Raw genomic sequence first — 27902 nt, 5'->3', positions numbered from 1 at the left:
TGTGTTTTTAAAAGAAAGAGCACTGTATTCCCTCATTCTCCTTCATTAGCATTTTTCACACACACACAGACACACACAGCGCTAGTTATTATTTCACATTTTTCAGGTCTCTTCATGATCAATTTTAAAAATAGGCACCTCCTGGTGTCTATCTTTCTCTATTTTGGATATAAATGCTTTTGATGTTTTAAGCCTGCAAAGAAAACATATAGCAACAGACCTGAACAATAAATAAAAACTAAGCGTCAAGACAGAGGAAACAAAGAGGATTATAATTTCAGCCGGGATGTGTTTTGGTTCTGTGAAAGTATCACTCTTCAGTCCTACCTCCACTGATACAAAAAAAAAACCCTTTGCCATCTCCCTCCAATACCAAAGTGCGTCTGTTTAAAACTGAACTGAAAACCAAAAACCTTAGTTATTTTTGGCAGATATCCTACGCAGCAAAAATGAAGTGATTTTCCCTTTCCCTACTACTCATTTTAAAGCTGTATACAAAACGGCTAAAGGCAATACTTCTAGGACAGCAGAGCTTACAAACTACCGATTGTGTTTTTGTTTCAAGGAACAAAAAGGGAAAGGAAAAACAAAACCAAATGAGAATACAGAGGAGAAACCCTGAGGCAAAAATGGCTTTTCCTTTAGCAAGACTTCCCCGGGCTCTCCAACTCCAGCTCATAAGGTACCAGCAATCTTCTGGGACGCAAGGCCTTCCTCCAGCCAGAGGGTGGCGGCAGAACCACCGCGGAGTGTCCTGCGGTGGATGCGCCGGAGCCGCAGCAGGTAGAGGAGGATGGAGAGCAGGACCACCAGGAAGCAGCCCGAGAACAGGTAGTGATTGTAGACAAAGGAGAAGCCCCGCCAGTGAGTGTGACTGGCCCGGAAGGTCTCCTGCTGGATATCTCTGCCCACATGGAAACAAAACAACAGAACAAACAGAACAGATGAGAGAACTGAGAACTAACCAGGTGAGGAACGCGAGGTCACAGTGCACAGGACATGGGTTGGAGGACTTGGTTTAGGACACGGTTCTGCAGAAAAGAACTGTCACCTCAGTCTCTGAGGCTCAGTTTCCTTACCTCTAAAATGTAGGCTACTACAGCCTTACAGAGGGTGGCTGTAAGTATTAAGGAGATAACATGTAGAAGTGTTTTCCTAAGTCTGCAGCAGTTATCAGTATAATTTGGGTAACAAAAATTATAGCAGTGTAGAAGAACTGTGAGGGTTTCACTAATACACAGAAGCCAACGTGGAATCAAACCACGTCTGTGACCAGTAATACTGAATACTCACATCTTTTGCAGTTAACCCAGTTAAACGTATTGCTGGGAGATGCTCAATTAAATGAAGGGGACCCCCCAAAACCCCCCAAAAGCTAGTACCTCATTTGTCAGTGAACCAGGGTTCTTACCTGGGGTCAGCTGACAGCCAGGTCTGTGAACTTGAATGGGGAAAAACGTGCATCTTTTTTTTTTTTTTTTTATAATTTTATTTATTTTTTCCACCAAAGCCCCAGTAGATAGTTGTATGTCATAGTTGCACTTCCTTCTAGTTGCTGTATGTGGGACGAGGCCTCAGCATGGCCGGAGAAGCAGTGCGTTGGTGCGCACCCGGGATCCGAACCTGGGCCGCCAGCAGTGGAGCGCGCACACTTAACTGCTAAGCCACGGGGCCGGCCCAAAACGTGCATCTTTATTTCACCAATCTCTGACTAAATGCAGTATCTCCTTAGACCATGAAGGCAGACAAGACTATAGCACGACTCTGACCTTGTTTCCAGTGAAACTCCCAGACCTTGTGTAGCATATTATGGTGTTTTACAAATGCCTCAAAATATCATCAACATGATCACTACAATGAAATTACAGAAATTACTAGTTCTGCTGCTAGATCTTGTTATTTAATGAGTTAATAAAGACATATATTACTATATACCGAATTTGTTCTGTAATATTTTGATAAATATATTTTAACACAACGGTTTCCCCTGTAACCTATGTATTATATTATGCATTAAAAACAGTATTTTAAGAAGGGACCCGAGGCCACAAAGGTTAAGCACCCTGGCAGTAACTCTTCTGTGTAGGAGTTAGGGAACAGACAGTGAGAATAATCAAACACTTCTGTGCTGCGGATGATGGATGGGTAAGGTGGGAAGGGAGGACACACTGTGGGAGGCGGGGAATTCTACAACCCTGCCCACAGCCAGCGCTACCACCACCACCCCCAACATCCACAAACCACAGTTGCCACGATGCATCAGAATTGCAGAAAAACATCTTTTGTTTGATTCTCGTTACCAAGTCACAGCCATACCTTAAGGGTAAAAAGCGGGTCCTGTAAAGGATTGCTCCGAGAGTCCACTGAACCTCCTTGTCATAAACTTGCAAGGCTGTCTTTAAATTTCTATAGCTGACAGGAAACGAAAAGCCCCTATGAAACACCTCGAACATCCAGGCAGATTTGAAGCACTGATACCTATGAACACCAAGCACAAACATAAGCGGGACTGATTCACTTGTCAAAATGAACCAGACACAGAGACAGCCTTCCCCTGTGACCATCGTGGCTGCAAGGGCTTCAGGCGGCCAGTGTTCTGAGCAGCCAAACCAACCAGACGCGTTTCAAGCTGACTGACTTGGTTTATGTCCCTTATCCCACAACATGAACAGTTTGCCTGTTAAAATCAATTAGCTCATGAAACTCGGTCTCAGTATAATTTAATACATTGTTGCCATGACAGGTTTTTTCCCTCAGGCATTCCATCATTTATTCATTGAATAAATATCGATTAAGTTCCAGCCTCTGGATCTCAGTTTCTTTATTATAAAATGAAAAGGTAGCAGGGTCCTTTTCAGGTCCCTTTCCTTTCCTTTTCTCATATTCTACGATTCTAAATATTTATCAGAGGCTTACTTTTTTTTTTTTCTGTGAGGAAGACTGGCCCTGAGCTAACATCTGCCAATCCTTCTCTTTTTGCTGAGGAAGACTGGCCCTGAGCTAACATCCGTGCCCATCTTCCTCCACTTTATATGGGACGCTGCCACAGTGTGGCTTGACAAGCGGTGCCTCGCTGCGTGCCCGGGATCCGAACCAGCAAACCCCAGGCCGCTACAGCGGAGCGTGCACACTTAATGGCTTGCGCCACCGGGCCGGACCCTCAGAGGCTTACTTTGTGCAAGCTCTGGGCTAAGCAAGTAATAAGATATAATAACAAGATAAGTCAATGTACTTAAATGACATAATAAAAGAGAATTTTTTAAAAAGCTACAAACAAGTAAAAAGCAAAGCAAAATATGAAAACACCACTAGAGAGACACAATAAGCACTCTGGAGACTCAGAGAGAGGGATGGAGTCTGGTTGAATAGACAGAAGAAGATTTGAAAGGGCCAGCATCTGACCTGACTCTGACGCCTGGGCAGGCCTTCAATAAGTGAAGGCTGAACAGGGCAATAACAGGTGGAAGGAGGCGCAAAAACTATAACAGATGTTTGGGCACAAACATTTGTTGTCCCGTTTGAAAGGAGCCCAGGGCAGATGAGGAGGAATAGTGATTGATGAGGATAGAAAGGTAGGTTGGGGCCAGGGTGTGGCAAGCCAGGGGGCCAATACTGAACCCATGGTTTCTTGGAAACACCCGGGCCTGGCCGCCCATGACTTACTTCAGCCTATGGAGGTCAGCGTGCGAGGCATACAGCCCTCGGTCAAAGCGCTCCCTCAAGATGGACCACTTTGTTGCACAATAATCCTGAAAGAAATTTCACCAAAATAAATCACCAGATTCAAAATTTTATTAAACATTTTTTTCATTTTAAAAAGGGTTTACCAAATTCATATTCACAACAAACATATCCTTCCAATTAGGAAACACCAGCTTAACATATACGTGCACCCTGAAGACAAGACTTAAAACACTCCATGAATACCTGCTGATTAGCAAAGACAACGCTTGTTCTTTGCCTTAAAATTCTGCTAAAGTTATTGTTAGGGAGAATTTCACTGCCCACAACCAACCTCTCCTAAACCACTTAGTTTCTCCCCCTAGGACTGCATGCGACAGGCAGAAACTTTTAGAAAAGTGAAGCAGTTCAGACTGAGTGCCTGTGTCTTTGGCCACATGGTACAAGGTTCTGAGAACAGAAAATGACTAAGGCTTTGTCTTCAAGAGAAGGGCCGTTCTCTGTACTAACAGTAATATTCATAGCTAACATGCACCGAGCGCTGAGTGAGTGCCTTTTCTGAATGTACACTTAACTCCTCAACACAGCTACTCCTCTAACCTCTATTTAAAGGATGAAGAGACTGAAGCACAGAGAGGTGGTGAAACTTGCAACAGGGAACACAGAGCCCAGCACTCAGCCTGGGGTGAGAGGGTAAGGACAGGCATTTCAGGCAGAGGAAACACCAAGAACAAAGACAAGACAAGGAGTAGCACAGGTGGGAGGGAAATGAAGAGCTGTCTGATGGGGTTAGAGTATAAATGATAGGTGGGAGAGGAGGCTACAGGGTGGGGATGACTTGCTAAGGCATTTGGAATTTATCCTGGAAGCAAAAGGCAGTCGCTGAAGGTTTTAAATAGGCGAGCAGGTGGCTATACTTGTGTTTCAGACAGAGGCTTGGACTAGGACAATGACAGTAGGACAGAAGGCAGGGAGGGGTTTGAGAAATATTTATGACATGAAATAACATGCTTGATGACTGGCTATACGGTGGTGTATAGTGAGGGATGAATGAGTGACAGGGAGAAGCCTGTAACTCCCGGGTTTTGGGGAGGGACTCGGGGGTTAGTGGCGCCATTAACCGAGACAGCATAACAGGAGGAGCATGGGGAGAGCATGGTGGGTTTGTCTGGAGTTGTGAAATCTAGCAGGCACTGGGCAGGGGTCAGGACTGGAGTCTCTTCTCAAGGGGTAGCAGCAAACCCTGAGCATGGATGAGACCATCCAAGAACTTGAAGGTCAGAGGGCCAAGGGTGGATGTCTGGGATCACCAAGGTTTAAGGGGCGTGAAGGGGGAAAACCCAAGAAAGAGCCTAAGAAACTGTCAGAACGGCAGGGGAGAACAAGAGAATAGGAGCCCCGGAGCTAAGAGATGGGAAGGCTGCGAGGAGCACTGTCAGATAATTACGTTATTACAGAAATACAAAAGACAATAATCTGGAAGCCACTGGTGACCAGAGCAGTGCATGGAGTGGGGGGCAGAAGTCAGCTCACAGTGGAGTTTTTACTTCTGCTGTGACTATTTCTCCTGCCCAACCAAGGGAACAGAACTCCCAACATTTTTCCTTCTCTTGACCCGGGCCTCCAAACGGGAAGGGAGGATGGAACCTGCCGCTGTCCACGCAGTCTTGCAAAAGCAAGCAGAAGACGGTTTCCTTGAAGGTTACCTTTGCAGCTTTAGTAAATGTAGCAGCATTATAGTCTCCTCCCATTCGTAACACATCCTCAGTGCAATAGTAGAATTCAGAAAAGCCATAGAATTCACTGTTCTGGAAGTGAATTGGGGGCTGATAGACCCCATTGAGGGAAGTCTGAGTCTCGTTTGTTTTATTCATGAAAGGCTGGATAGTCTCTCGACACAGGTCAAAGTCTCCTGTTCCCCGTAGGTACACAGTCTGTCCATTTTGCTGAATTTCATCTTTAATGTCTAGGGGTAAGCAGGGGTCCAGGTACGGAGTGTCAGGAGTCAGACCAGTCTGTTTTCCCAGGAGCCTACAGGACAAAGAGAAACTTCACGTTTTGGAGAAGTGGCTGCAATCAGTGTTTCCAAATACGCTCTGTGGAACACGAGTCCTGCAAGGTGTTCTGTGGGGACACAAGGGTTCTGGGGTAATTAAGTTAGGAAAATACGCACTTGAGCCCTTCTTGGAGATCCACGATACACACCTGCGTACAGCAGACACCTTAACGAGTCCAGTGAAACAGCCTCCTGGGCCGATGCCCCACCACTTCCCGTCCCCTGTGAGACAGCCAGGTGCCCCTGGCTGCCGTGCTCCTGGTCAGTCAGCTCCTCTCAGCCTCACGGTCACTGCAGTCGAATGCCCGCCAATGTGTTGTCCCCAACCCGATTTTGCCACTAGAGCTTGTGATTTTAATTATATACAAATGAAAAGTGACCGTGAAAAGAAGTAACTGGTCCTGCAATAACTAGGTTAGATGCCTTAGAAAAATATGAAAAGGCAAGTTGCTATAAAACTGCTGTCAAATTAGGTATTACCAAGATAAAAAAGAAATTAGGAAAAATTAGCAAAAATCTAGAAGAACTTGGTGTCAAACTGCTTCACAGATGTCTTTAAGTCCTTGGTATTCTTTAAAGAAAGCCAAAATGACATTACCATGAGGGGGTGCAGTGCATGCCACAGAAATGATGGCTGTAGCCCAAGAAAGGACTTGAGTACAGAGCAAAAGATTGGCAAGTGAATACACAAATTAAAACAAAATGCTTCAGGTTTGATTCTATTTTTATAATTCTGTTTTAACTGATTTTCAAAAGTTAACTATTGATCCCAACTGCTGCAGGTAACAGTTTCTAGTACTACAGGCTCTGAGAAGTCCCGTAGACAAGGAATCTTAGCTTTGTTCTCTGAAATGCACTATGCTAACTACTTCCCAGGGACATTTCTGGGCATTAAGATCCGTCGTCCTACTATGTGTCTCATCATTAAACAACTGAGAAACAGGAACGCGCTTACCACAACTGGAGTTACGTTAGTGTCTGACACCACGAAGTCACACGAGCCTGAAGGGGGTCTAACGGTGAGGAGAGTGCCTGCATTCAACTCCTGGTCATGAGCAGTACGTCAAGTTTTCATTTGCCACTCAATTGACAAGTTGTTTATTCCTAGGATCAGGGCAACTCAAAATGCTCTAGAATGTAATAATTTAAGGTCTTTGCCATTAATTAAAAATGTTTAATTAATTTTAAAAAATCAATCATCACTACTAATGGCAAAGAGATAAATGGGCACTTCCAGGCTCAATTCATGACATACGTATAAAGTGATGACTAACATTTATCATTACTATAAAAACCCCAGACTAGTCCAATGTATGCTTCATATGCTTCATACTACTGCTTCCAGATGCCCTTTATCTACATTGAGAAGTAGCACTGAATTGTCCATTATACAAGCCTCCTCACATTAAAACCAATTAGTAAAAATTCAGGTTGTAGAAAAAGGTGTTTCTCCAAAATTCTGATTCAAATGTTACTCATAAAATATTTCTATTTTAAGATTATTATAAAAAATTATACAAAAATGTGCTATATATCACTTTTTTTTTTTTTGTGAGGAAGATCAGCCCTGAGCTAACATCTGATACCACTCCTCCTCTTTTTTTGTTTTTTTTGCCAGGGAAGATTGGCCCTGAGCTAAGATCTGTGCCCATCTTCCTCTACTTTATATGGGATGCTGCCACAGCACGGCTCGACAAGCAGTGAGCCAGTGCGTGCCCGGGATCCGATCTGGCGAACCCCGGGCCGCCACAGCAGAGTGCGCACACTTAACCGCTTGCGCCACAGGGCTGGCCCCATATAACATACCACTTTTAAAAAGATACTATGGGCCTACCGATCTCGTAACTCACACTATTCAACTAATATCTGGGCAAACAAAGGACAAGTTTTTCTTATTCACATATGTGAATTTCTGGAAAATGTGGAACTGAATGGCTCTGACTTGGTTTTTCTTCAAGTTTAAGCCTCCACAGGTTTTTTTTTTTTTTGTGAGGAGATCAGCCCTGAGCTAACATCCGCCAATCCTCCTCTTTTTTTGCTGAGGAAGACGGCCCTGGGCTAACATCTGTGCCTATCTTCCTCCACTTTATATGGGACGCCGCCACAGCATGGCTTACCAAGCAGTGCGTCGGTGCGCGCCCGGGATCCGAACCAGCGAACCCCGGGCCGCCGCAGCGGAGCGCGCGCACTTAACCGCTTGCGCCACCGGGCCGGCCCCTCCACAGGTTTTTTAAGATTAAACTGATTAAGGAAAGATACTATCATTTATCTCTATGAATTAGGATTTTTCCTCTCAAAAGTGTTTCATAAAAACAAACAAAACAAAACAGTAATTAATAGAATATTTCAGATTTTTTTATTCATCCAAATGGCTTTTCTGTTCTTATGGATTAATTTTAAATAAATAATTGCTATGTACTTATAAAATAAATCTAAACTGATAAAGTGCTGCTTTTATTTGTTTTATGTATTTTCTATCCCAGAATCTTCATAAACTCATTATTTTTTTTTTTTCCCGTGAGGAAGATCAGCCCTGTGCTAACGTCTGCCAATCCTCCTTTTTTTTGCTGAGGAAGACTGGCCCTGGGCTAATATCCATGCCCATCTTCCTCCACTTTATACAGGACGCTGCCATAGCAAGGCTTGACAAGCGGTGCGTTGGCATGTGCCCGGGATCCAAACCGGCAAACCCTGGGCCACGGCAGCGGAGCGTGGACACTGACACTTAACTGCTTGCGCCACCAAGCCAGCCCCCATAAACTCATTTTTAAGTTTCACTGCTAAAAATGTTTACAACCACTAACTTTGACTCCTAGATCACTTCTTTCTCTTGAATAACTTCCTTCACTATGGTCATATCCACTAACAACTACATGGGCTGTTTTTCAATAACAGCGCCAGAACATCACCTAATTCAATTTTTTTTTTTTTTTTTTTTGCTGAGGAAGATTTGCCGAGCTAACATTTGCTGCCAATCGTCCTTTTTCTATATGTGAGCCGCCACCACAGCATGGCCACTGACAGACGAACGGTGTGGGTCTGCACCAGGAACTGAACCCAGGCCGCTGAAGCGGAGTGTGCTGAACTTAACCACTAGGCCACCGGGGCGGATCCCCTAAGTCAATTTTATCCTCACTTACTGCAGGCCTCCAGGACATCTGCAGTGGCCCAGGTGTTGAGTTCCCCAAGGACTCTGCAATCTGGAATAGCATTACCCAGGCTCAAAACTATTTTAATATCCTGAGAGTGCAATTTCTAATCCATCAGGGGAGGTGTGAGTCTGAGAGAGAGATCCTCCTTTAGAGCCTGCTGGGATGTTGGGCTGAAGGCAGAACCCTGGTGTCCTTCCACCTCTTCTCCCAGCTCAGCTGGCAGGGGAATAAAAAGCTACCACCTGCTCTGCCTGGATATGTTTTCTATGAGGGGAGACCTAGGTTTGAAAGTGACTGCCGACTAGTGGAAGGTGCTTTACCTGTTCTTTTGAATGGTGTTGGCAAATATTCTGTCTTCATATCTCTGTCGCGCAGCATTGCCACCAAACCCAAGAAATGTGGCCACGTAGACTCGGTACACATGCTCAGTTTGGTGAACATCACATCCCAAGTTAAATTCAGCTAACAAGTTCTTAGCTACTTCTTCCTGCAGACGTAAGGATAACAAACTAATATTTTAAGCAAAACAAAAACAATTATTTCCTGTTAAACAGAAAGATCTAAAAAGATTCTCATCTAAAAGGATCAAAAATGTCTGCTTCTGCATTTCCCAAGGATCCTTCTAAGCATCCCTAACTCAACATAACAATTCTGACTTAAGAAATTTCAGATGTGCTGCACATTTGTGATACTGTCACGACTTTCTGAAAAAGGAAGTTAACGATATAGTTCATATCCTCTGATCTAGTACATCTATTTACGAAATCCTATGCCTTGGAAATAATCCTAAACATTGAAAAGTCTCTATACACAAAGATGTCCTTTGCAATTCTGTGACAGAAAAAACTGAATGTCTTCAAATAAACAACTCCAAGGAAGGTTTAATTAATTATGGTAATTAACAGTTTATGGAAGAACATGCTTATGTGCTGTTAAATAAAGAACACAAAATCATATAAACAGTTAAGATCAATTATAACCAGCATATTTTTAGAAACTATAAATAGCAAAAGAAAAATGAAAAGAAATACACCAAAATGCTAACTGATTTTTTTGGATGAGGCATCCATGGGAAATTTTTAATCCTGATTTTTCAGTATTTTTTCCAAACTTGCTTTATATGTATTTTTTATCTTCAGGGAAAAACGTGACTTTTTACAGAGTGGAATAGTTTCTAGAGGCATGTCTGGATGGGAAGTAGGAAACACAAATTGTAATACTTGAATTTACTAAGCATTTTTCTAAGGAGCTTAATAAATATATCAATCATGTTTATGGCGCAAACACTCGGTGCCCAGCAGTGCGTTCGATGCATTACATGCCCTATCTCATTTCAGCCTCATGACAACCCTATGTTGGAGGTACTTGCATTCACATTTATAGATAAAGAAACCAGCTCAAAGAAGTTAGACTACAAAAGGTCACACAACTAGCGAGGACAGACAGGGTGCTGACGCAGCCTGCACTGGTCCAGCTCTAGTCTTTTTAACCAGCATGCTGTGCTACGGGAAGTGCAGGAGGCCAGGCTTCAGAAGTAATTCACAGCTGAATGGACAGAGTCATAAAGACACGGGGCAATTCAAGAGATGCCTGGAAACTCTCCTGGTGCTCTCTATACAAGGCTGCCCTGGCAGTGACTGAGAGCACTGAAGACGATGGAGAAAAGTCAGTCAACCATCAGTGGATACAAACCTCAGCCCTTTCCAAAGTCAAAAGCTGCCTGAGTCATCAAAAAAAAGTATTTTCCCCAATTATACCTTAAGAAATCTGATGCTATTAGATTAAGGTTTACAATACCTGTTGAGAAAGGAAGTGATTGCAGAGAAAATATAAACAAAAGCTCAGGGATGTGAATGACATGTATACCAAAGAGAACCCCTCAGTTCAGAACGCAAACCAGCTGATTCAACGAACACACACACACGTCAGTGGAGGTCTGCCTTGGTTCCCTCCTGCCTCTTTTCTCCTGGGTTGAGAAGGCGGTACCTCAGCAAGCACAGTAAGATGTATTCAGACTCAGAAACAAAACAAAAATGGATGGAGACACGTTAAATGAAAACCAAAGCAAACAGAAGGAAATTTGTACAGATAATAACCTGCTGTGAGGAGGCAAAGCTTACAGTTTTGGGGACTTCATACGCTATCTGAGTGGACACGCCTCCCATGTCGAGAATACCAGCCGTTCTTTTACGGAGAATGGCTTCGCTGCTTTCACTACCGGGAATGTTAACTTCCACAACTGCCTCATCATCTGGAAAGAACAAGAAACAGCCATCGGAACAGAACAAATCCAGAGAACTGGGATTTTCTGAAGAGTCACCTTGTTTTCATGGTACGTCTCAAGCATATCCAGCAAATCCAGCGCACTCCTCCCAACTGAGATCAAGTTAATTGTGTGAAACAGCAGCTCCTCTCACTCTACTCCTACACACACAGCTGTGTCACAAAACTCAGCTCCCTTTTTATTCTTTGGATTAAATAGAAAAAAACCATAATTTCCAGTTAGACACATTAGCTGGAAACGTGATACTTACCATCTTCAATATGCTCAAACCGTCCAAGGACAAAGTTAATGCCGATCCACGCATACACACCTATGACCATTTCACAGGAAGAAGAGAAGAAGAACACAGCCGTAAAATATTTTGTATAATTCTTATCAACACAGTCTGTGCCAACACCTCATTTATTTACTCCCTGACAATCTGTGAAACCATCACTTGAAGTAACACATTTCTACAGATGTATTTTATCTTTTCTTAGTGGTTTTCCAAAATCTCTTAACTTAAAAATTTATAGTTTCATCTCATTTATATAGGTTGAAAATATAATACCCAAAGTGCTAGTTTCTCTCTGAAATTTATGGGTTGTTTTGAAACAGTGGAGTTTTAACTTTTCATGAAGTTAAACTTACCAATTCCAAAGTTTTAGAAACGAGTTAGGGGGCCGGCCCCGTGGCATAGCAGTTAAGTGTGTGCACTCCGCTGCTGGCGGCCCGGGGTTCGGATCCCGGGCGCGCACCAAGGCACTGCTTGTCAGGCCACTCTGTGGTGGCGTCCCATATAAAGTGGAGGAAGATAGGCACAGGTGTTAGCCCAGGGCCAGTCTTCCTCAGCAAAAAGAGGAGGGTTGGCATGGACGTTAGCTCAGGGCTGATCTTCCTCACAAAAAAAAAAAAGAAAAAGAAAAGAGTTAACTTTGACTCTTCCCTTTCCTTTTTCCCTCACCTCCACTCAGCTGCCAAGTCTGATTCTCTTTTTACACTTCCTACACCCAGTTGGTACCCACTTGTATTACCACCTTGATTTAAGCCGTTAGAGAGAGAGGCAGTGATAGCCCGTGTAATTTATCTGCCTGCCCCTACTCTCGCACTCCAGTCCACTCCTCCACTATCGGACTGATCAACGGAACAAAGTCCAAATTCCATAGCCTGACACTTCCAAGACCTGTCCAACTTTGAATATTCCAGCCACCTTTCAGAAGGGCCAGAATCCAGTCAGGCTAAACATTTTTGTTCCTCCATTCATAATGCATCCTTTCCTACCTATGTTGACTGAGATCATTTCTTCAGTCTGGAACGTGCTTCCTATCTCTCTCAGAACCCTGCCCTTACAATGCTCTGGCATGCTGTATTTATAACTATTCCTTGAGGCACAGTTCAAATGTCACTTTCTCCACAATGCCCCTAGCTAGAAAAAAAATTGTCTCCCTCCTTTGAACTCCCATACTTTTTCCTTATCATCTTACAGTACCTAAAACTCTACCTCACACAGCAGCTAACTGTGTACCTCACTTGTCTGTGAACAGCTCAATGGCAATATCTGAATTTCACCCAATTTTGTATTCTCTACTGTGCCGTTCACAGAGGAGTATTTGCTGAAATGATAGATGATTTTGAAATAAAGGCTTTTTGGTCTCCATTTCTAGCAAGCTATACCCCAAAAAACTGCACTGACTTGTCATTTTATTTTCAAGTAGAATCATTTCTTTGAAAACAGAACTAATACTTTCTTAGTGTATCAAAGTCAAGAATAATTTCCCTGTCCTAGCAAGTAAATCAGCAGAAGGCTCCAATAGCTCAGTAATTAACATAATTCCAGAAAGCTGTATAACTCAGGCAAGAAACACAAACTTTTTCTACCAAAATGAGTCCAAAATATATTTCCTAAATGTGGTGAAAACAAAGTATTTTTTTAATGGCTTAATGTTTGGGTAATAAAGACCAGTCATGTAAGAAACTAATTTTGTCATTTAAAAATTATAATATTCCAAGGCTATGGTTTCCCAAATTTTAAGGTATTAAGAGTAATTTCATAAAGTGTACACTGGGGAAAATGAGGAGGATTTAAAGGAATAGCTCCCCAAATTTCAAGCTGAAGACCAATATACCAACCTTCTTGTTTCCCTGAAATTACTTCTGCATGAGAGTCAGAAAACAGGAAGTCGAAGTGCACGGGGATGTCAGTCAGGAGGTCTTCCAGGATGGCTCTCTGCTGGCTGTAAGAGAGCCCAAAACTCTACATATCAAAGTATTACATCCTGAATTTTTCTGTTTCGAAAAAAGAAAAGAAAAACCCCCAAACTGTGGCTCTGGTATATCCTATATGAAACAGTTAATTTTAAAACCAAAGCAATTCATTGAAACGACTGTTTATTTTAGGATGGCATCTTCAGGAGTTGTGTGAAATCCTGTGACTCCTAGATGTAAAACCACAACTGCAAACAATCCTTAAACTAATAAAATAGAAAATCAGTTTTTTTAAAATGACAATTTTATAGTTTACTATTTACAGTCATAAACAAATACAAAGATATTTGGTGAGTTCTGGCTAAGGGAAAACTTCTGGTACTATTACAGATTTGAAGAAAGAATTTTTAATGTCTTCCTTTTGATGAAGATGATGGAAGAGGAGGAAGAGGGGGAGGAGCGACAGGAAGGAGAAGAGTAGGAGAGAAACCCCCACCCCCACCCCAGGCCTGGCCTGCCCTCCTTGGAGGACTACCTTTCGGGAAGGATTCTCATTCCAGCTGTGCACAGAATGTAGAGAGGGGTCTCTTTGTGCTTTGCCCGTGGCACATGCTCTGCAGCAAAGTTCAAGAGCGGAGAAATGTAATCACTGACTTTCTCCGGAGAGGTAGCAAATTCTGAAATGCCTAGAGAAAAAAATTGTTCTGTCAGCAGGTGGATATTTTAGCTAACAAGTTCTGCTTCTTCAGTGTAGCTCGTTTGAAAGAAATGCAAGCTACACATCGTACTCTCCTAGTTTTTCCCTACCCCTCTGGCAACTCCTTCTAGTCTCTTCCTTAAATGATGGTGGTACTAAATGCTCAGTACCACGCTCTCTTCTTCTCAGTCATCACAAAACACAGACCTAACTGAACATCTCCTGTGTCAGACACTTGGGATCAATTGCACAGGAACTCATCCCTGCCCTCAAGAAACGTGTTCCCATTTCTTCAGGCAGCACTCACTCCCACGGCTGCCATCACCATCTACATGTCTTGGATCTCCAAGTACCAGCAGCCACCGAGATCTCTTCCCTAACCTCCAGATCACTATGTGGTAACTGTCCACTGGACATGGCCACGTGCTTGTCCTCATAGACCCCCAAACTCAACATATGCAAATCTGAACTCGACTTCCACTACAAACCTGTTCTTACTGCTTGTTATCTACTTCAGCGACCACCACCGCCGGCCATCCAGCGGCCCAAGCCAGTATCCTGGATAAAAATCCCTCTCCCTGACCCCAACATGCATCCTGGGTTTCACTGACTGCCTCTCCTTGGTTCCTCTCACATTATTTCACTTCTCTTCATCTCTTTTGGACAGCACCACCCTCCCAGCCTGCTGCAACCATCCTACTCTCCAGTCTTGGCAATCCCCCAACCATTCCCTATGCAAAGGGTGTCTCCTCCTGGCTTAAAATTCTTTTGCGGCTCCTCAACGCTCTCCACATAAAGCTCAAATCTAGAATAGCATAACCTGCCTTGCATATTCACCCATCCTATCATTTCCCATGTTCCTTCCATTCAACTTCAACTATACTGAATAAAAATTTCCATAATGCATCATACTCTGGCCTCAGGACCCCTGCACCACCACCAGGAAGAGCTTCTCTTCGTCTGCCTCCCTATCCACTTCCCACCCCTTTTCACCTGGGCAGCTCCTGCTCATCCTCTTAGCTACTTCCTGTACGGAGTCTTCCCTAACAGAACCCTGAAGATGAGCTCGCACTACATTCTGCACTCACCCCTACCTCTAGCTGTAGCACTCATCACACCTTATCAAAATTACCTATTTACTCGCCTGTCTCATTTCAACTAGAAGTTTCTTAAGGGCACAAACTGTGGCTTGTTCAAATTTATATTCTCAGCACCTAACACAGTACCTGGCAAATATGAGGTGCTCAGCAAATAGCTGTTGAATGAGTATATAAGGGAATGAATATTTCCAGCTGTCTTCTAGCCTACAGTATTAAAGATGAAGGGGTGTTCAGAAGTCCACAAATTCCTTATTTCATACATTAGGAAATTGTGGACCCAGAAAGATTAAGTGATTCATCAAAGTAATCAGCAGAAAACAGACTAAAAGCCAGACTTTCTGACTCCACATACAATGCTATTTCAATTTGGACACCAAGCCCAAAACTATCCAGAATCTATTAAGAAAATTTCTAGAGCTTTGCTGTAATGCTATTCAGGAGAGTCCACACTTTAGGACAGAGAAGCGCTACAAAAAGGTACTTGAGTTTCCACTTCAAACACTTCTTAGCATCAGAGAGAATCATGTTAAGTCTGATTTTAATGAGAGTCAGGTGTATACCCTAGGATACTATTGTAGCTGTCCCTTGGTTCTCAAAGGACAACACCAAGGCATGAAAGTTTTCATCTTATTCCACAAGAGCAGTTTAATCACTGATGGAACACTGGTATGTGAAACTGGATGAAATGCAAAGTGCTTTATAGAGTTTTATTTTTTAATCTTCTGGTGAATTTTTTATTTGATCACTATTACTTTAGTCCTGAAAATCTTTCTAGATCAGGGATACATAAAAATTTAAGGGGTGGGAAAACAGGAAACTAAATTTAAAAGTCATTCACTAAGACCTACAGAAAAATTGATCTTCATTCATGGAAATATATGCTGATATCAAAATAACGTTTGTTCAAGAGACTCAGATTAAGTTCCCTCTCTTTAACCTGAAAAATGCAGTAGAGACTTTGAATTTTCTGAGCAATATGCTGGTGCCCAGCTGCCCAAGCATCAAAGAACAATCAGCTTGTTCAAGGATGCCGAAGAAGGAAGTGGGGCCTGAATTACTCAATGAAGAATGAGTAAGCCTCCAGGGGTCTGCAGTCTACGTGGCTGGGAACCGTTTGATGAGGATAGGTATTTTGTCATGTTAAAACTGACTCTCCTTTCACTTACATATATATACATATTTTTTTTTTTGCAGGTGTTTTTTTTTTGAGGAAGATTAGCCCTGAGCTAACATCTGTTGCCAATCTTCCTCTTTTTCCTTTTTCTCCCCAAAGCCCCAGTACATAGTTGTATACGCTAGTTGTAGGTTATTCTAGTTCTTCTATGTGGGATGCCGCCTCAGCACGGCTTGATGAGCAGTGAGCAGGCCCATGCCCAGGATCCAAACCGGCGAACCCCGGCCGCCAAAGCTGAATGCATGAACTTAACTGCTACACCACTGGGCCGGCCCCTTATATTTTTGAAATAGGAGATAATAAGCTATGATTAATTTTTATCAGTATTCTCTAATATTTTAAAAGATAAAATCCTTGGGTTGTTTGGATTTAATATTTTACTATTTAATATATTAGCAAGATGAAATAAAAGTGCTAAATCTCTATTAAGATCTATGGTCCACTGTTTTAAACCAGTGATTATCAACTATCAAGATGTAAAATGCCTATTCCAAGGTCCTCCTGACACCTTCCACTCCTACTGATCCTGACAGTGGGGTGCGGCCCATGAAATGGTGCAGATACAGAAACAGGTTGAGAACCACTGAATTAAATAGTCCAACGAGGAAGGCAAATCCCAATTTTTACATGACACTCTGACTTAGAAGTTCTGATATTTTTAAAAACTAGACATGATACCAGCTCTTCTAAGTTCTATGGTGACCCTTATCAAATACTCTAGATGATCAGGAATATACTGGGGCAGCTATTTTTTAAATGACACATACTAATGTATTAGAGAACAGCTATCCATGGGTTACCTGAAATTACCTTGTCATTAAGGGGAGAGACCAGGGACTACTTGGAGAGGGAAAATCCCTCCGTAACTGATGCCAAGCAGCAAGCATGTGAGCAGACACCAGGAGGAAGGCCCGACGGTAAACGCCGCGGGAGACAAAAAGACAGACCTGATTTCTGGATACTTGATGAAGGTGTTAGTCACCTTATACAGGACGCATAGAAAAGGGAAAAGAAAGTGAAACCTGGAGACCAACTGGGTCCTGGTGTGAGCTCTGAATTAGGGAGATGACGTTGGGGTGAGAAATGGAAAGATGTGAAAGACATCACAGAGAATGACGGGACAGAACCTGGTTACCAGTCACATATTTATCATTTACATACCAGGTTTTATTTTCATAACTACCGGCTTTCGGTTTTTATCCCTCATTTGTCTGATATCCAACAGATCATGAGGATTGCCATTATGCCTCGGCCAGCAATAGACGAATATTCGAGACCCACTGCTACCACAGTCCACCACGATGCCATAGTTCACATTGGGGTTATCGGTGTCTGTAGCTTCAATGTCAGTAACTCGTGCCAAGTACCTTGTTTAGAAAAACAAACATACACCTTTAGTGAGACAGAGAATATCACGCTAAACCTAACAGAGCAAACACGATAAACAAATGTCAAATCAGTGATTTCTAGGCTGCGCAGTGGCACCACTGTAATGTTTTTACAACTGCCAAATGATTAAAGAGTCAAAAGAAAACAAAACAAGCAGCAGTGATAATCTAAGTCAGATACACACTCATTATTCCTTTAAAGAAGTTCAAACAAGTTCTAAAAAGCAAAACTCTATTTCCAAACCATCAACATTAACTGCAAAATCAGCTTTTAGGATATCACAGGAGAAGCTTATGTTTAAATCCTCTTATGATGTGGATCTGGTGGTTAACAATTAATGTTTCAAACAGTTTAATTTTTCATGCCATGCTGTATTCAGCACAGAATCTGTTTCCTAAAGCCACATGCTCCTTAAATTCCAACCTAATCCCAAAAGTCTTGAAGCCATGAAATGAAGGTACAGCATCTCATCTAGAAAATAAATATTTTTTTTCTCTTACCTTTGAAACTTCTTGTCTCTGGATAGCCACTCATACTTATTTCGGATTATGACAACAGAAAAGTATAAAAGTGAAACAGCAGCAGCCAGAATGCTAATTACAATAATCTGGCGTAAACTGGTATTCAGAATTCGAGGACACCCTGCTGGAGAGATGCTAAAATGCCAGGAAGCAGGGAAAAGACAGGAGATGCCAATCCTGAAATTCCAAAAAAACAGATTTTAAAGCAATCTGCTCCAAAGAGGCCTCCCCTTGCCTAAACTGACCGGAAAATAACACAGTCAGCTTGAGCTACCCTATTTCCCTGCGGGTGGGTATCTGTATACCAGCATCTTCCATATTGCTGTTCTGCTATATAACTCAGTATTATGAAATCATATGAATCAGAATTAAGCCCTGATCGTTATGACACTTCTGTGTTTTCCCCTCTTTTTTGGGAGCATTATGTAGATTTTTATTTGTACCCTGCTTTGTTCCAAAAAAACAGAGACGGCTTACAAGTTCAATACAATAAATCTATAATGAAACCAGGTTTAAGGATGATGAAACCAAAGGACAATTTAGTACACAAAAATGCATATAATAAGGTAGGCCCGCAAAGCCAGCTGAGCATCCTAGTGGCTAAAACTTTGCCATTAGATTAGAAAAATATAAATAGCCCAGGAGGAATAAGATTTTCTTAACACTGAATTCCAAGGCAAATTTCTCCCTGATGATTGAGTGAGAAAACGGGAGAAAACAGTATCTTTAACAACACCCCCATAACAAAGTCAATAAATGAGTTTTGTATGTCCTGTGTTTTTAGAAATACTCCTAAGACATTTTTGCAAATAAACACTTTTCCTCTCAGTTTATGTCAGGAATGAGAGACAAAAAAAAAAAAGGCTTAAAAAAACCTTGCTGCCTTTAGAATAAATTTTATTGCTTTACATTTAATTTCTACACTCTTCATTTAAAGAGTGCTTCCTGGACTAAAATATCCCACAGGAGGGGAAGTATCCTGCTACCCAACGGAATTTCCCATTTGTCATTTCTGGTCTCCATGTGGGTTCTTGGTCCAATCCCTGGGGTTTAGCATCCCCTCCCCACACCTCCGAGGCTTACACATGGTTATCCTGTGCTTACTACAGCCGCTTGCAGATTCCAACCCGCATGGCCTTTACGGTAAACTACATTAACCCTGCAGAATCCACCTGGCATTATCACTTTCTTTCTGTGACAGGACGTCACTGGGGCCCTGGAAGAACAAAGGTGTCAAACATAGTGTAGCACAACTTTGAACACTTTTCACTTGGGATTTAGATTTTTTTTGCCTCACAAGCTGTTTCTGTGGCACTGAAATCTCGGGTTTTACGGTGCCAGCGACTAGGCACTGTCACTCACCTCCCCATACTGATGGGTCAGAGCTCAGGCAATGTTCTGGGGGTCAGTCCTCACACAGAAACAATGGGGTCCTCCGGAGTTAGCCTCCTGTTCCAGGAAGTGAGAAAAGTCACAAAGATGGCACAATCCGAGAAAACGTCTATGCTCTTTTTCAAGTGCCAATGTTTAAATCCAACCACACATAACCCGGTATGTGATCCTTGCACTGAAGCTGTTAGAAAGGCTTACTTTGAGCAACACATTTCTAAGTTAATTTCATGCTGTCAGAGATACAGGCCTAACTCAAGAGATGGTAAGAGTCTGGCACCGGTTAGTGCTCTCTACCTAAAAGCACATCTCTGACCCAAAAATACCAGGTCACCAAATAGGTCTTAACCACCTTACGGTACTGAATGTTAAAGATCAGGGGTTGGGGTAGTAGGTAGGCAGAACAATTAATTGCATGGTAATTTGAAATATCCATTCGTTTGACTGGTATCTATTAGATCTTTCTTTAATGTACAAAATACAATGTCAGGTACTATGTTCCTAGTTAGCTCTCGGTCACTTTCACAGTCATTGCCACTCCTCCAGCTCCCAGACCTCAAACCAGGGAGAAAACACGGACCTACAGCCAGGGCCTCCTTCCGACCTGCCGGATCCAAAGGACGCCTTATAGTCTGTATCTTTTTTAGTCTTGTGGTACTGCTTTATTTCTTCAGGGCCTCCCAAGACTGTCTCCCCTAGTCTGCTTCTTAGCTCTTGAACACTCCTTCTCAGGATCCTCCAAGTCTCCTCGTTTCTGCAAATCCTGTCTGCTCTGTTCCCCAGGGTTCTTTCTGTCTTGGCTCCATTCTCTTCTAACTCTGATGTTGGTTCCTCGTCAACCTCATTTACTGCATCAATTATTGGATTGATCCAAAAATTTCTTTCTTCACCCCAGGCTTCTCTTCTGAGCCACCTTCCAGAGCCTACTCATATCTCCATCTGAATGTGGCACAGGCCCACGAAAAATATTTCTGAAACTGAACTCTTAAACTGCAATCTTCACTCTCTTTTCTCCCAACCCGCTCCTCCCTTGCAGTCTCAATCTCAGTTCCACAGCTGCTCACACCAGACACTAGGGAGTCATGCCTGACCCCTTTCTCCCCTTCATCTGCCATAGCCAATTTCTGACAGATGCCTGCCATTTCTTTAACCTCAGTTTATCTAAAATCTGTCCCTCTTCTTATCACTTTTGCCTGAGGTCAGTTTCATCTCTGGCCTGGTCTAGCAGAACAGTAGCCTAACTAGTTGGTATCCTACCTGAGGTCTCAACTCAGTGGTCTAGTTCTTCATCCAATACCTTTTTTTTTTTTTAAAGATTTTATTTATTTTCCCCCCCAAAGCCCCAGTAGATAGTTGTATGTCATAGCTGCACATCCTTCTAGTTGCTGTATGTGGGATGCGGCCTCAGCATGGCCGGAGAAGCGGTGCGTTGGTGCACGCCCAGGATCCGAACCCGGGCTGCCAGCAGCGGAGCGCGCACACTTAACCGCTAAGCCACGGGGCCGGCCCATCATCCAATAACTCAAGGCGCAGATTCTTCATCTGAAGTTGATACCCATCCCTGTCCTGGCTCAGGCCCAGGATCTTGCAACCCTGATACCGGAATCCTCCAACAGCTCCCACTGCACTCAAAGTAAACTGCAAAGGCTTTACCCTGGCTTAAGTAGTGCTCCAGGATCTCGCCACCTGTCACCGCTCTGACTCCTCCTCTCCTCTCTCCTTTTCAGGGCATTCCACCCGTACCAGCAACCTTGCTGTCTTCAAATATGCCAGGCACTGTCTAGTCTCCAGGTCTCAGAACGTGCTGCTCCGTCGGCTTGGAAATAATCTGTACAGCTCACTTTTTCACTCCCTCAGGTCCTTAATGTCACCTTCTCAGGGAGGCCTTCCCTGGCTACCCTATCTATAACACAAGCTCTCCCCAACATCTATCTCCCTTCTCTGATTTATTTCTTCTCCTTAGCATTTACTTATTTATTAAATACTTATATAGTGCTTATTAAGTGTCAGGCTCTGCTCAAATGCTCTACAAATATTAATTTACTCCTCCTAACAGCCTACAAAGTAGGCACTATTTGCACAACATTTTACTGATGAGGCAGAGAGGCTACGCAACTTGTCTAAGATCACACAGACAATAAAAGGTGATATAAATAAAAGAGCTGGGATTCAAACGTGAGAATCCATGCTCTCATCCTGGTCCTCTAATATCCTGTGTGTGTGTGTGTTTGCATTTCTCTTGCTCCTGTGTCTCCTCCTCCAGAATGCAAACTCCACGAGGGGCCAGATGTATGTCTGCTTGGTTGACTGCTGCATTCCCAGCACTGCAGACCCTAGGAAAGTGCCTGGCAAGAAATCAAGTGTCAGAGTTCTGGGACCCAAAAGGTTAACAGCCTATACACTAGAGTGATCTGTCCAAAACAAACAGAAACCATGACACCTCACTTCCTCTCTCACTCAGGAAAACGTCCTAACTCCTTTGGATGGTAACGGAGGTCCCTCACAATCTAGTCTTATGCTGTTCAATATGGCAGCCGTTGCCGTGTGTGGCCATTTAATGTAATTAAAATTAAAAATTCCTCAGCTGCACCAGCCATATTTCAAGTGCTCAACAGCCACATGGAGCTTCTGCATTAGACAGCAGTGATTCAGCCTCTATCTTTCTAGTCTTGTCCCATGAGAGATGGACTGGACAGATATGTACCCTATGTTCCAGACATACTGAACACAAGCTGCAAGTCACAGAAATGCCCCGCATTCCTCTGCATTTGTAGAACGACTCTCTCTTTTGGATCCATCTGTTGGCATGCCTATATATTCTCTGTGACACAAGTCAAGCGTGGCTCCTCTGTCAGGACTTCCCTAACCCTCATATCCCAGAGTATTTGCTCATCACTGCCGTGGGCTACAGTTTTATACTTGTAGCTGACCTTTTTATTACACGGCAAGCCCCTCATTGACAGGGAAAGCCTCCTATTCGTCTGTTTCCCCAGTGACCAGTGCCTGTCACACAAGCAATGAGCAACTACTGTTTGTTTCACGGATGGCTGGGAGTGGGAGATAGAAAGATGAGTCAGATATGGAGCCAGCCCTTAAAGAATTTATAATACAGAAGAGAGGATACAACACACACATACAAAGATATATTACAGAGTAAAAAGTATTAATAATGCCTACCTGACAAAGGAGGAAAAATCATTTTAACTAGTTCAGGTTTTAATATGGTGTCCATATTATACCATGTACCCAAAACTCAGGACAAACAATATTTGTGACTTAAAAGTTCACACAAAAAGGAAAAAAAATGTCAATTACCTGAATGTTTAAATGAATTTTAATATGTTTTTATAAAGTAGCTACCTTTTAGCATTTGAATATGGTGACATTACTACATGACACCTTTTATTAGAATTCTAGTGGCTCACAGATTTAAATATTAAAAATATCCATATAAATGTAAGATTAAAATGTAGGTAAATATTTATATAATCTTGGAATGGGTAAGGCTTGTCTACAAATGACATGAATGTCTCAAACCATAAATGAAACAAAATATATCTACATATGAGTTTGAGACTTCTGAGTCTTTAAAAAAAAATCCCTTCTCAATATTCTTTTAAGATTATTTTGGCTACAGCAACTGAGGAACTCAATATTTAATTTTAATTACATTAAATAGCTGCATGTGGCAATGGCTATCATATTGAAAAGATTATTGTGTATTTGTGAAAAAAACACAAGGCTTGGGAAACTTACTTGTAACATATATGCCAAAAGGTAAATAACTCTTACAACTATAAATAAATAAAAGAAACACTGGAACACAAAAATGAGCAAAGATAATTGGAAATTAACAAAATAAGAAATACAAATGGCTGATAAAATATAACTTCATGAGTATCTATAGAAATATAAATAAAAACAAGACTTTGCCACCATCAGATTGGCAGAGATTAATGTCTGATGATCCTCTGCTAACAAAAAGGGGGGAAGGTGGTGTGAGTACTGTTGGAGAGACTCTAAACAGAAGCCAACCTTTTGGGGCATATGGGTAACGTACATGAAAATTTTACACGTCCTTCCCCTCTGCTCTACTTCCTACTTCCAGAAATTCACCCTTAGGAAATGATACGTAAATTCACTAAAAATGCATAAAGCTGTTCATCAGTTCAGTATTGTGTATAGTAGCAAAACATTGTTACTAATGTGCAGTATAGGGGGTGGGTGAAATTACACACGGTCCACTTAAGCAATGGAATACAATGTGACTCTTAAAGGTAACGATGCAGATCTATATTTATTGACATGGAAAGATATCCATGATATATTCATGCGAAAAAACTATATCATGTATAGAGGGGGAAAACGGAAGGAGAGAAACCAAAATATTAACACTGGTTAATTATTTCTGAGTAGATAATGGATAACCTTTATTTTCTCCCATAGGCTTGCCTATATTTCTTAGAGGGCATATATTAATTTTATCATCAGAAGAAACAATAGAACCATTTTTAACCAGCTACCTTTGACTGATACCGCCAGTTTCCAGCACCAAAGCCTCTTCTGGATATATCAAGAAAGGCTATCTTAAAAACTCTCCATGACAGGAATTTCAATCTGAACATTTTTTAAAATCGATAATTTTGTGATAGCTGAACTAAGAACAAAAGAAAAGAATGTTTTAGTTAAAGTCAAGGTCCTTGGGGGAAGAAAGAACTTTAATGATTCAATGTTGAGTACTATGCAGTGACACAAAGGGCAGAGAGGAGTAGCAAACCTGACTCCAGATTTCAAGGAGTTTGCAGATTGGTTACAAAGAAAATACTAACACCCAGGAAATAATCAAGAGAAGAACAGAAGGCAACGTTAAATGATCTGACACACTCCAAACGACTTCAGAGAAGAGCACAATGAAGGCAAGTTAACAGGCAGAGATTGCTGGGGGTGGGAGGTAGACTTGGGATGGGGAAGAGAAAAGAGAATACATTTCAAAGGAGAAGAGGCACTGTCAGAATTATAGCAAATTTAGTAAATGTTATTTAATCTAGTGTTTGTTTTAGGATTTTTTCTTTGAGATATGTGAGGATTTCGACAAAAAGGATAGTTATTTTTGTTAAGTTACAAAATTTGTGTTTAAAGAAAGAGAAAATAGGACAGCTTATAAATTGCTGAAGTAATTGCTTTTATTTAGGAAAAAAGTACGGCTGAATATTACTCAGGAGTCAACAATACAGTAATTTGATCTTAAAATATAAACTCCAATTGTATTTGCAGCTAAGAATCCTGGCACCAGAGTATGGGGAGGCAAACTTTTAGTAATATTCCATAAAACTGCCATGTTTTTAAAAGGCCTAAACTGTGTTAGACCTATCACCAGAGGGAGGCATTAACTCTCATCATTTCTGCTAGTGGGCCCTCCTGAGCTGAACATTCTTCACTGGAGTAAAAGCCCATTGGTCATAGCTCATTGTCTTTGTCAGTTAGTCTCTCACTGATAGTCCCAAGGAAATCAGTAAAAACAATACAACAACTGCAAAGTGAAAGGCCTCCTCTGGGAAAAAATGCAGCATGCAACACAACAGACATTAGCAAATTCTCAAATCACACACAACAAAATCATACACAAATGAGGCCCTGGAAGAGCTAGAGCTCTGAGTAAGAAAAGGTGAGATGACATAAAGGGCACTTCAAAAAAGAATGATATGGGGGCTGGCCTGGTGGCGCAGCCGTTAAGTCTGCATGCTCTGCTTCAGCGGCCTGGGGTTTGCAGGTTCGGATCCCGGGCATGGACCTGCGCATGGCTTATCAAGCCATGCTGTGGCAGCATCCCACATGCAAAGTAGAGGAAGATGGGCACAGATGTTAGCCCAGGGCCAATCTTCCTCAGCAAAAAGAAAAGGATTGACAACAGATATTAGCTCAGGGCTAATCACAAAAAAAAGAAAGAGAATGATGTGAATATCAAAAGATTACAAGAGGACCTTGAAAAATCAAAGAAGCCCACACTTAGGTAGAATTTTGTAAGAAATAAACGTCTTTGTGAGAGTGAGAGGCCAGAGTGAGGTGAAGGCTGCTGTGTGGCACTCAGTTACGGCAAAAATACATAAAATCAACTTGATTCTTGATTCATTCTTTGTTTTAAGAAGTATGCATATAGTTGCATTTATGACCTACATTTTCTTCAATATCTATTTTTAAATTTTAAATTTTATTTTTCAATATCAAGTCCTAATCAAACTTCTTCCTACTTCTCACTATTCATTTGCAAAATTCTGGTCCCCATTTTAAATGATCTTTTTCTGGTCACACTCTTCCTGTAGCACCTCTGTAGTTTCCCAAATCTGCAGTTTTGACTTTCCTCGAGTTCAGTGCCATATCCTGAGCTTACTGACACCATCACCACAGACTCATTTAGTCAAAGTCTGTCTGGGGTCACTAACATCACCTTCCAAATTCTCCAGGTCTAAGAGGAGTATCACTATCGGGGTCACCTGGTTCTTAACTTTGATTCCCACTTACCTGTGTGTTGACATACTGTATCATTCATCAGGTCCTGTCAATTCTTCCTCAAACAGTCCACACATCTAAAACGACCATAGCAGACATCACTACCTCAAGACAGATCTCTAGGTGGGTCACGCACCTTCTGCCTTCACTGTGAACATCACTCTTTGGAAATACCTCTTTATAAAACACCTCTTCAAACTATGAGCAGCTGCAGACCCTTCTACAACCTATGGGTCAACACCAACTTCCCTGTGTGGCCTCTGAAAGCTTCCATCCATCAAATGGTCCCATCTTATTTCACCCATCTGTTCTCTCCTCAGCTCCAGATAACATCTCTCTGCTCTAGCGAGGTGGGTCTCTTCTCTGCACACAAGCTGTTCTCATTCTTGCCTCTGGCCGTTACTAATGTCACTTCCTCCAAACTAATATGTCCTGCTCTCAACATTACACTTCTTTCAAGGCACAGGTCAATGTCTTTCTTTGCCAAGATTTAATGTTATACTTTCTAATGTCTTCCCACATGCTGAATCTTCTCTTTCTTCAGGTATAGTCCATTTTACATAAACATGCTGAATAAATATGTAAAGAATGTAAATCCTTAGGTCAACTTTAGTTTTTGTTTCTTCTTTCTAGACTATATACACAAGGGTTGAGATCATGCACTCCTATTAGAGCTAGAAGAATGAAAACCATAGACTCAATATGCAACAGATACAAGTCATAAATCAATCTTAAACACAGAAATAAACAATTAAACTACTTATACAAATTACTATTCCATTTTATAATTCTGCTAATGTGTTAAACAGAAATAACAAACCTGACACAAAGACAAGATAACATCAAATATAAGATAACACAAAGAATATGATTCTTTTAGGCCTATCCAAGGCTGGAAAATAAGGTATATTCATTACTCAACGCAGAACACAGTAAAGACCGCAATGTCAACTTAAACTAGAGATTTGAGTCTCTAATACAGAATTCTTTAATAATTTCGTTTCCTTCCAGCATGAAAGTTCCTGAATTGTAAAGCATCTCTTTTCTTTCCTAACAGTAATAACGTTCTCTGAAAATGCTCTATACTAGTGCTCGTCTAACTGGGATCTGGGGATTCCGGGTTCTGGGACGTATTCTAGAGAACCGTCCCTTTAAAAGGTGTCCACGCATTACTCAAGTTTGCGAAACATTGCTCTCACCATCACTTGATCGCCCAATTAGCTCCATTTTTTCCAAGGATAAATCTAAAGCATGAAACTTAGTAAAAGAAGAGCAAAGCAGAAACGATGCTGAACGTGTAACGTCCTGATAAGGAGTCAGGCAAGAACCACCGGGTCCCTGGTGCAGCACCCCTCTCCCTGGCAAGGTCCCTCCCCGGCGTGGGCCCGGCGCCCGCACTCCGTGTGAGAGGGACAGTCCGGCGTGGTCACTGGAGCAGGCGCGGCCGCCGGGTTCCTCCTGCCAGGGGCCGGGGGAGCACCTGCCGCCAGGGGCCCGGGCTGAGGCGGGGCGCCCGGATGTGGCCGCACCGCCGGCGGCGTGGGCAGCACTGAGGCCCCGGGGCACAGGGGTGGATCCCTCGCCGCCCGACGGGCCCCCCTCTCCGACCGTCCTCGCCCCGGCCGGCCGCTTCGGCCGCTGCCCTCCCCTCGTCCGCGCCAGGAAGCCGCCTCACCTGCTCGGCACCGCCCGAGGCTCCGGAGAGCGGGGAGCCGTGAGCGGAGCGCATCCCGACCACCGCGGCAAAACGGCGGCAGCAACGCGGGCC

At 42.4% G+C, this 27902-nt stretch overlaps 1 protein-coding gene across 3 annotated transcripts; it reads right to left on the bottom strand.

The window, feature by feature from the left end:
- ENTPD4 (ectonucleoside triphosphate diphosphohydrolase 4) lies at nucleotides 1-27902 on the bottom strand. Of its 3 annotated transcripts, none has more exons than XM_058550515.1 (13): nucleotides 27810-27902; nucleotides 19601-19687; nucleotides 18218-18415; nucleotides 17490-17695; nucleotides 13893-14043; nucleotides 13283-13386; nucleotides 11424-11483; nucleotides 10986-11140; nucleotides 9210-9376; nucleotides 5388-5712; nucleotides 3664-3749; nucleotides 2317-2478; nucleotides 1-904 (listed from the first exon to the last, which is right to left on the bottom strand). In XM_058550515.1, exons 2-13 carry the CDS (start codon nucleotides 19606-19608, stop codon nucleotides 676-678), a joined length of 1851 nt encoding a protein of 616 aa, XP_058406498.1. In that variant the 5' UTR covers nucleotides 19609-19687; nucleotides 27810-27902; the 3' UTR covers nucleotides 1-675. The 3 variants fall into 3 exon arrangements, with proteins under 3 accessions (XP_058406498.1, XP_058406500.1, XP_058406499.1); XM_058550517.1 differs by having other exon boundaries at nucleotides 11010-11140; XM_058550516.1 differs by lacking the exon at nucleotides 27810-27902 and adding an exon at nucleotides 26147-26170.

Source organism: Diceros bicornis, chromosome 11, assembly GCF_020826845.1.
Source record: "Diceros bicornis minor isolate mBicDic1 chromosome 11, mDicBic1.mat.cur, whole genome shotgun sequence".
NCBI lineage: Eukaryota > Metazoa > Chordata > Mammalia > Perissodactyla > Rhinocerotidae > Diceros > Diceros bicornis.
The sequence above is the reverse complement of the archived record's forward strand: the minus strand, read 5'-3'. Positions and strand labels throughout refer to the sequence as shown.

Excerpts from the sequence above, each read along its gene's own strand:
- ENTPD4 (XM_058550515.1), bottom strand. Across the intron at positions 11,141-11,423 it reads GTTTGAGCATATTGAAGATG|ATGATGAGGCAGTTGTGGAA; the intron begins GTAAGTATCACG and ends TGTTCTTTCCAG. Across the intron at positions 9,377-10,985 it reads GCTTTGCCTCCTCACAGCAG|GAAGAAGTAGCTAAGAACTT; the intron begins GTTATTATCTGT and ends TTACGTCTGCAG.